Source organism: Copadichromis virginalis, linkage group LG12 (assembly GCF_057382275.1).
Source record: "Copadichromis virginalis isolate Kocher_CV1m ecotype Utaka linkage group LG12, C_Virginalis_male_GT1.1, whole genome shotgun sequence".
NCBI classification, from domain to species: domain Eukaryota; kingdom Metazoa; phylum Chordata; class Actinopteri; order Cichliformes; family Cichlidae; genus Copadichromis; species Copadichromis virginalis.
Genome location: NC_140629.1, coordinates 24,627,539 through 24,637,424, shown reverse-complemented (window position 1 = coordinate 24,637,424; position 9,886 = coordinate 24,627,539). Strand labels below are relative to the sequence as shown.

The following is a 9,886-nucleotide window of genomic DNA, read 5'->3' as shown; positions in this document are numbered from 1 at the left end:
TAGAGTAATTAGTTATTAGAGTAATGAGGAGTTTGGTACCCAGCTAGCTACATGAAAAACAGGCAGGAGAAAGGAGGGAGTGTAGGATTAAGACAGAAAACACATGATTTTTTTGGGGGAAGGGGAGAAAGTGAGAGAGGGCAAAAATCACCACATTTCAATCACAAGTATCTAATTGGCCCTATAGGTTCACTGATGAGTTTGTGTGCAGAATACATTTGAAACACTCAGGTTTTCAAAGGCACCGGGGGGCACAGAGAGCTGGGAGAGCTGGGAGAGCTGGGAGAGAGGCTCCAGCAATAAGAGAAAGAAGGAAGCAAGAAATTGGAAGGAAGACAGAGACAGAAAGAGAGGGCGAGAGAGAGAGAAATGTGAATCACATGCTGCTGCTCTGATCCCAGCATGTGTCCATCCCTGTCCTAGCCAGACCACCCGCCTGGCCTACAGGGAGTGTGTGCGCGAGAAAGAGACTGACAGAAAATGAGCGCGTGCATTGGTCAACAAGCACACGCACACGCGTTGATGTGTTTACGCTTCCGTGCAATTGTGCGTCTGTGTGAGCTCTCCCAGCAGGAGCGAAAGCACATGGAATGAAGGGCACATGCGGCTAAACACGAGTTTAGTCATAAAACAGTCGCTCGTCGGAGAGAGGTTTTTCCCAGAACCTGCCTCAAACAGCCTATGTGTTGTTGAAGGGGAGACAAAAAGAGAGACAGACATCATTTCTGAGAACAAATGGAAATGGGAAACAATGTTTGCTGCTGAATCCGGCTTGATGTGAACGGTTTAATGGGCACCATTTTCACTCCGCTTCCAAGCTTGAAAAGTTCCCCTCCAAAGTTTTTGCTGATACACAGAAAAACTAAAGTTTCATGGGGCCACGCTGAGATAGTGTTTCACAGACTCTACTTTTTGTCAGAAAAACATGTAAGTTTGCAAAAAGACGGATTGCACTTCTGTCAACTCCTGAACTGTCAAACACATTTGTGTTCTTTGTGCAAGCCCGGTGTGACAAAAGATGACCACTGTGAAAGAATTAGGATGATATCTTTCGTGGTCGCTCCACACTGCTCCCACAAAGTCAAATAAGCTGAAGGTTGTCTATTGTAAGTACTTCACAACCCAGAATACCCTGGGACAAAATTCTGATAGTGTGACTGTTGTGACCTTGAGCTTGTCCACCTATATTAGACCTAACCGTCAGTCCTGGTCTAGAAATAGTCCCCTGTAACTCCTCTCTCTAAAAAGGGGACTGTGATGTCATAGTGTTAATAAAGATACAAATAAGTAACAGTTTTTAAAATGTATTTCTTGCCTTATTAATTACTAAAAAAGTGGGATACTACTTACTGCACTTACACATATACTATCTACATGTATCGCAAATAATAATACCCCATTTAAAATGATATGATGCTGGAGATTTCCCATAACAAAGAAAATAAACCAAAACACCTCTACGCTTGTTTGGATATAAATGATGCTCGGGCCATACTAACACGATTACTGCTGTTGTGTGTAATATTCTAACGAGAAACATGCTTCTCCACTTTCTACTATAATTAATGCACCAGATCAACTGCTTGTCTGCACACGTTTGTCAGGGATTCTCCTGTTTAATTTCTCACTCTGTGCCAAGACACATCCGTGTAATTATGTGTCAATGAGCAATTAAGCATCAATTAAGGTTTATTAGGCTGAGAGCATATCACCAGGAACAGTGATTAGTATCTATCCATCTATCCATCCATCCATCCATCCATCCATCCATCCATCCATGCTTTCACTATTTCTCTCTTTTCCTATTTTGCTTTTAAATGCCTCTGTGAATCATGCCAAACTTTATTTTCTGTTTTCTGCCGACCCTGAGTCCAACTCCACGCGCTTCTGTCATCCCAGCAGCCTTCCTCAGTCTGTTCCTCTTCCTTTGTATGCTTTTTTAGAGTACTGGCTGATGCAGCTTCATCTCCATTATTCGGTGCATCTCTGGTCCCTTTCACTTCCCTCTTCTTCTTGAGTGGTGCTACATGACAATCCAATATCTACCAACCTTAGTCTCCTAAATACTCGGCCTTTTCATCTATCCATCTTTATCTTTCCATTAATCCTTGAATGTCCTCTCTGCTGCTGCAGGAAATTTCTTTTCTTTTCTTTTTTTTTTTTGAGATTGGACGTACCTCGTACTTACAGAAATGTTCTCGGTAGAATTTGCTTTCCCTTCTCTTTTGGTTTTTGAAATTGACCAGCTGTTACTTCCCACAAGGTCAAGGTCAAGGTCAAGGTAACTTTATTTATACCCAAAGACAAGGTAAATTTGCTTTACAGAAAAATGACAGCATTTGGCATCTCTTTAAAAAAAAAAAAAACCAAAAAAAACCCCCACACACATACCTAGTAAATATATAAAGCTCACTGTGGCACATATATAGTAATTTTAGTATTTCGAATCAAAAACAGTTCTTATTTAATTCAGTGACAGCAACGGGGACAAAGCTATTTTTATAACGCTTTGTCCTGCATCTCGGAAATAGAAACCTCCGTCCTGAGGGAAGAAGCTGAAATTCACCCCTTAGAGGATGGGAACCATTTTTAAGGATTGATAAAGCCATCCTCTGTACCTGCTTAGAGTACAGGGAGGCTAAACAAGACTGTGGCTCACCTATCAGACGACTGGACCATCTCACTATCTGATTTAGAGAATTTTTCTCTGTGACAGAGGTCTGGCCAAACCAAACAAAAGGATAAAACAGACTCAATAAAAGAACGATAAAACAAAGTTAAAATTTTTTGGTCAATGTGGAAATGAACAAGTTTCCTAAGACAATAAAGGTGCTGGTGACCCTTTTTACAAACTGATTTGCAATTTTGATCAAAGTTCAGTTTTTCATTTATTATGGTCCCAAGATATTTATATGATTGTACTTGCTCTATTTTCTGACCTTTAATTAAAGTGACTCCGTGCCCATTTTGTTGTTTCCTAAAATCAACAACCATATCTTTTGTTTTAGATATGTTCAGCTGGAGATAAGACTCCTCACACCACTGAACAAAGTCATCAATGACTGGACCGTGGTTAATTTCACCCTCTTTCAGTAAGCTGACAATAACAGAGTCATCTGCATATTTAATAATGACCCTGTTTTCATGTCTGCCCTGACACATATTTGTATAGAGAGTGAATAATAAGGGCGATAGGACGCACCCTTGAGGAGAACCTGTGGAGGAGAACACTGGGTCAGACAGAACCCCATTTATTCTCACTCTTTGTGACCTGTCAGTTAAAAAAATCTAAAATCCAGCCCACCAGGTTTTTCCTGATTTCAAACTGTTCTAAAAGTCTTTTAATTAATATGGGGCTGTATTGTATTAAAAGCCGAAGAAAAATCAATGAAAAGAAGTCTTGCAAAAGTCCCTTTACTCTCTACATGTTTAAGAATTAGATTTAGTAAAGTCAAAAGTGCGTCCTCCACTCCTCTGTTGGGCCTATATGCAAACTGCATTGGATCCAGCTGATGTTCAGTCTCTTTCATAATCACATTTTTTCAAAGACTTTCATTACAACTGAAGTGAGGGCAACAGGCCTGAAGTCGTTTAGAATTTTTGGACGACTAGATTTAGGGACAGGAACCACGACTGCTTCTTTCCAAAGAGAGGGCACATGTTGTGTTTGCAAGGATTGATTAAAAATAACCTGAAATATAGGACTGAGTTCATCAGCACAAGATTTAATTAGGCGGCCACTAATATTATCAGGACCCTGGCTCTTGTTCACATTAACTGTATGAAAGGCCTTTTTAACATCGCTGAGTTCAATGATAAAGTGCTGAGTATCTCTCAGTTTCTGTTTCACTTCCAAAATATCCTCGCTAAAATCAGAAGAACTAAAACGAGCATAAAACATGTTTAAAGCATTTGCAAAATCTCTGTCTGAATTAAAACCATCTAAAATGACCTGACTACTGCTCTGGGGATTTTGAAACCCTGCTATGGTTTTCATACAAGTCCAGGCAGACCCAAAATTTTTTGCAGCAAATTTGCTTTCAAGAAGGTTTTTGTAGCTCTGTTTTGTTTTCAAGATCTCGATTTTCATTTCCTCGATTTTCAATTCACAAGGTTACACTGTAAAATGCACATTGCATCAAAAGCATTTTAGTGAAACCATTTGGGGGCCAGGCTGCAAAGCTTTCTAGACACCCATAGTTTTTCTACCTTCTCCCATTTATCATCATCTTATCATCCTCTTTTTCTTCTTCCTCTTCTTCTTCTGCTTTTGGAGGCTGTGGTCGCTCCTTAAATCATAGGACAGTCGCCTTATCTTCAATTCAGTTTCACCAGTATGGCAAATATTGGAGGTCATCTATTGAAGTAACTTGAAATCAGAAAAACATGTTTCTAGTTTTTAAACAACATGGTGCTGTTGGATTTCTGTGACCAAGCTGATCTTAAAGCATTGTGTGACATCAATGTCCACCGTAGAGGCAAAATACAGTTAGTTCTAAGCGTCCCAAAGAGGGGAAAACTATTTGTGGCTCTGACTTTAACAAAAAAAATCAAAGTAAAGGACAAAAATATTTTCTATAAGCTGCCAAAGTGTGAAATTGAGCCTGGCAAGATTCAAAAGTGAAAGCTAATGATAAGACATGCAGCAGTAAGAACAGGTAAGCTGTGGGATCCTTATGTTCACTATGGTTACATTTACACGGAGTAGATGTTTAGATAAGTCAAATATCTAAACATAAATTTTAGGCTGTTATAATATTCAAAGTTAAAAGTAGAGCTGTGTTTGGAAACGTTTTAGCTAACTGTAGCTTGATAACGGATAGCTAGCATTAGTTTTCCAATAGCTAACTTAAATGCTAGATTCATGGTGCTAAAAGAACCCTAACCCAAAGTAAAATCTAAGATTTTTAACAATTAACAGCTCAAGTTTACAATTCAGTTAATAGTAGCTTCGTGAATGTGCAGCAGTTCTGGAGCATGTTTGAGGAGGACTTTGGAGCCTGTGGGCCTTTGAAAGTGAGACTCTTGTTAGTACTCAAGTTTCTTTTAAACTCAGAGGAGGTCATTCATCAATTCATGCACGGTCTCACATGAAAATTGTTAAATAAATGGAAACGTGTTGAGGATGTTCTGAACTTACAGTTAGCGACCCCAACCATCTCAGTGTGTGGTGAGATCATCAATCCAAATCTGCACCTAGAGAAAATGTCTCTCCTGCTTTGCACGCTATGCAGTCAACGACACATACGTTTGCACTTTTATAGCTTTCATAACTATGGCTCTTTGTTTCTCTGTGAGCACACCACACGTGTGTGGATACTTGTTCATAATGTGATTTAAAGCAAGTTGTGCATGTTTGAATTTTGTGCACGTCTGTAAAGGTGGCCCAGTGTATGATTATGTGGGATTAACTTTTATGGCACTGGTTTAAATGTACATTTACCTTTTGTGCCTCTGCACATTTTGTGTGACTGCAAATAAATTTTCACTTTTTAAAAAATGTTTCTTAATGAAATAATAAGCTAAATTTGCCCCCCTGGTCAAAGTTGGTTTCCTGTTCAGTTGATATGCTTTGATGCCAATCCTGATTTAAGAGTAGAATATATCTCTGATTCTGTTTTAATTATTACATTTTATAAAAGAAATAATAAAAAAAATACATTGAGAAAAACCTCACACTCAAATCAACTAAACATACAAGTTAAAGAGTGAAATTTGTTACAGATTTGATGATAAAGCTCTCAAACACAAAGTAAGTTCGGTAACTAAGTCAGATTAAAAACCCATAGTTAGGTTGTTAAATATATATATATGTACAATTGGATATATATGATATAATTTCCACACAGCCTTCCAGCAAACCATGCATAGTGTTACAAAACAATTTTTAAGAACTGATTAAGTTAGAGGGAGAACTTGGCTGTACAAAGAGGGCTGCTGAATGTCTGCTATATACAGTAAATATACACAGCCTCATTTTTAGATCAGATCTTTCTTACTTTATTGTACGATAAGTTTGATTAACGTGTTTTGAAAATGAAAATGATTTAAATCTCAGAGGATTCAAGGAGAAGAAACTTGTAGGGTGAGTTTATTCTCTCCATTTGATGGTTTGTTTGTTTGTGTGTGTGTGGGTGTGTGTGTGCATCTTTTAGAGCAGCCACAGATATTTACTAATTTCACTTCTTTTTGAATATCTTTAAACTAGCTCATAAAAAAAATAATAATGTGCCATAATATTTTTTTAATATGCCAGTATTAGCCACAAAGCTGTTTTTCAGTACCTGGATAAAACCAGAATATTTTTTTAACATGCATTTCTTTGACCAGTGACAGTAAACTCAGCTAAACATAGCTGGTCATGGTGTGCCAAAGAAAAATGTTATTAAATTGGTGAGATTATTCCTATAATTAGTTAACAAGGAAAAATGTAAATTGTCTCCTTTTGTTATATATTACAGATGCAGAAAAGTCGTCTAAACTAAACGGCTCGTTGTTTTAAACACACCGATTTCCCTGAAAATGAAGACAAAATGAACGATGCATGTTTTCTTTTTTTTTAGAGGTGCAAATGTTAAGATGGAGCCTAAACATGCCCTATGTGTCAGTGTCTCATGGCTGAGTTCAATGTTCCCTCTTTGTGGGTGTGTGAAATTCGCACATGTGAACACACCTCCTGCCCACCGAGAAGGGAGCCATCTGACCTTTTGCTTGTGCTGGAATTAATGAAGAGACTGTCATTTGTGATCTCCATGATTGCATGCTCATCTCACATATGCAGATGTTGTAAATGTACAGCCATGATACCTTCCTCTTTGTTCTGTTTCACATTTCCTGAAATCCCCCATCGTTTTTCTCAAAACCGTAAAGTTCAGAATCACATTTTCAGATTACACTCACTTCGAATGCGACTTCTGGCAAGATCATATTTAACTCAACATTTTTTATCTTTGCTAAAAAAATCCAACGTTGTTTTCTGATCATACAGACAGAGAGGGTAAAAACTCTACTGGGATATGACTACCAGCTAGATCAAAAACAGATTTGACGTACAGATTTTCCAGCTAACTGTGAATGAATGAATAAAAAGCACTTTATTACAAAGATATAGGCAAACATGTTTACAGTATGCAAATGCCAGAGGCAATCTTGAACGCACGGAGTGAAAAAATACATTACAGCAAAAAAGATCCAGAGTTAATTAATGAAAATCCAGTAACTCTAAACATTCCTGGTTAGCCAAAGTTACAAGTCTTTGTGCACCTTGAGACCAGACACCAGGCTTTGACGTGTTTCCTGCTCAAATAGGACAAAGTGTTGCTTGGGAACATGCCAATTCCCGCTGATTCCTTCAAATTTTGCATCTATGTTTATGTGTTCAAGAAATGTGTTTTTAAAGGACTTTGTCAATAATGAGAACCTGTTGTTGTTGGGAGAACAGAAGAGTCTCCTGGTCTCAATGTCCTGGTTATAGAAGCCATAGAGAATCTGCTGAAAATGGGTGCATATATGTATTGTATTGTATTGGTTTTAACAGTTTTGAGGAACTGAGTGTAAGTACTGAGATGGTTGTTTTACTTGTGTTTAATTGGAAGGCATTGGAAGTCTCTCACTGTGAAAATAGGTATTATTAAGAGAGCATTACAAAAAATAAATATGACCATGTGCCTCTCAGAGTGGGATTTAGTGCTTTAGCAATTCAGTAAAGCTGTAATGAGCCAGATTCTTGGACAATCTGCCAGTCAAACCAGTGTGCCTACATAATGACCTGATATATCCAGCGTTTAGGTTGCTAAACAGGAACCAAAAGACACCAGTGACATCTAGTGGCTAATCAGTGTGCCATTACTGAAAAGTTCACCACTCCAGGCAAGGCAGGATCAAGTTGTTATAGGTTAGATCCTCTCTGTCAAGCTTGTAATTAAGCAGGTTTTGCAAGTTTTTCTCATTTTTGTGCTGGAAATGACTCTGATATAGTTTTTTGTACCATGAGATTTTTGCACTATTTAGAAACTGACAAGCTTTAGAAACACATGTACAGACATAGAAAATATCAATCACATCAGAGCAGTTTGAAATGATTGTTTACATAATGATTGCTACAACGTAGAAACAAAATAAAAGTAAAAAAAAAAAAAAAGAAATATTAAAGTGCAAATGTATTATTTTCAAACTATATAGTAATAGAAGTAAGAAAAGGATATATGACAAAAAAGCCACTATATTTTAAACTATCATTATAAAACAATGCAAAAAGTGTGGGTAAAAGGACGTTTTTGGCATGTTTCATTTTTAAGTTTTTTTTGTGAAAGAAAACTTAACTTAAAAAAAGGAAAACACCCTAAAAAGGATTTAACCTGTAAACAGCACATCTCTGTAGCACTGGAGTGTGTGATTTACAGCATAAGGCTGCAGTTGAAAAGTTCAGACGGCGTGAGCGTGCAGCAGCCCAGCAGACTGCTCTGACTGAATCCGTCCCCTGTTGTCACGTTCCATGGCTCATACACTGTCACACTGCAAATGAAACACACACACATGCACGAGAAAATGTCCACTTGGTCAGATGAGTGAGTTGTAATATCGTTTTAACTGGGCAACAGTAATAAACAGTAATAAACACACACACACCTGTTATACAGCTCTGTGCAGCAGGCGTGCATCTGTGAGCTGTTGGTCATGCTGGTGTTGTTGAACTCTACACTCAGCAAATGTGGGCACTCAGAATCAGGGATGTACAACATACCTAAAACAAAACAAAAATCCGAGTTGTGGTTTTAAATGTTATGTATGTAGGTTTATTATTTGCTTTTATAAAATATGCCAAACAGATACATTTGGAAGATTTAAAGATTTAGGAATCAATTCAATGTAGCTCAAAATGTTACAGTTTAAAAATAATTCTGTTATGCCAGATCACTGTATAAAAATGCACATAAAGATGCAGATGAAGATAAATTGAAAGTACTTATTAAATTGTACGCAGAAATGTTGAAGATTGATCAAAAGTACTTTAAAATGTACATTTTTGCAAAGTGTATATTTTAGTGTACTATCAATAAATGTTTCTTGTTGTGTATTGTGACAGACCGCCGGCCGTCGTTATGAGATTTGTCAATCGGAAGAACAAGGTCGCAGTGCTGAAACAAGGACGCAAACTGAAAGGCACGGATGTTTTCATTAATGAGCATCTGACACGAAAAAACGCAGACATCGCGAGGAAGGCAAGGCAACTGAAGAAGAATGGTAAAATACAACATACATGGGTAACAAACTGTAAGATTTTCATTAAGCTAAACGGGACACCAGAAGAGGCAAAAGTACTGATAGTGAGGAACATGGAGGATCTGGACAAGTACAACTGACACTAATGTATCGAGGTAATATATAACTCTAATGACAATCAAATGATAAATACACCAACATCTCTAATTACACCAGGAAATGACATGGACATGTTGAAATTAATTCTTCAACAGAAAGTAATTGATCTAGATTGTGAATATAAGGAGCATAATATAATAGATCCAGAAATAGATTCTGGAAGTAACTTTCTCTACTTTTGTTAAAAATTTTAATTATTTCACTCAGGAACAATATGAAAAAGAAATTAACCTAGACGGGAAGCTCTCATTAATTCACTTTAACAGCAGAAGTATGTACTCTAATTTTGATTTCATTAAGGACTATTTGCAACAATTTTCTCGCCCCTTTAGTGTTATAGCCATCACTGAAACTTGGTTCAATGTCGATAAAGGAATAGATTTTTGTTTGAATGGATATGATTTAAAATACATGAATAGATTAAATAAGGTGGGCGGCGGGGTTGCTATATATGTTCATAACTCTATAAAATATAATGTTGTAACAACTATGTCTATGGCTATTG

General features: G+C 37.3%; 1 protein-coding gene across 1 annotated transcript in view; it reads right to left on the bottom strand.

Annotated features, from left to right (window-relative positions):
• Window positions 1-7,075: 7,075 nt before the first annotated feature.
• Window positions 7,076-9,886, bottom strand: part of LOC146697103 (solute carrier family 28 member 3-like) — a 42,483-nt gene continuing 39,672 nt past the window's right edge. Inside the window, exons 16-17 of the mRNA XM_085475591.1 lie at window positions 8,629-8,743; window positions 7,076-8,514 (exon numbers count right to left, since the gene is read on the bottom strand). Of these exons, the coding sequence (XP_085331717.1) occupies window positions 8,397-8,514; window positions 8,629-8,743 (233 nt within the window). The 3' untranslated portion in view covers window positions 7,076-8,396. The remainder of the gene's footprint in view (window positions 8,515-8,628; window positions 8,744-9,886) is intronic.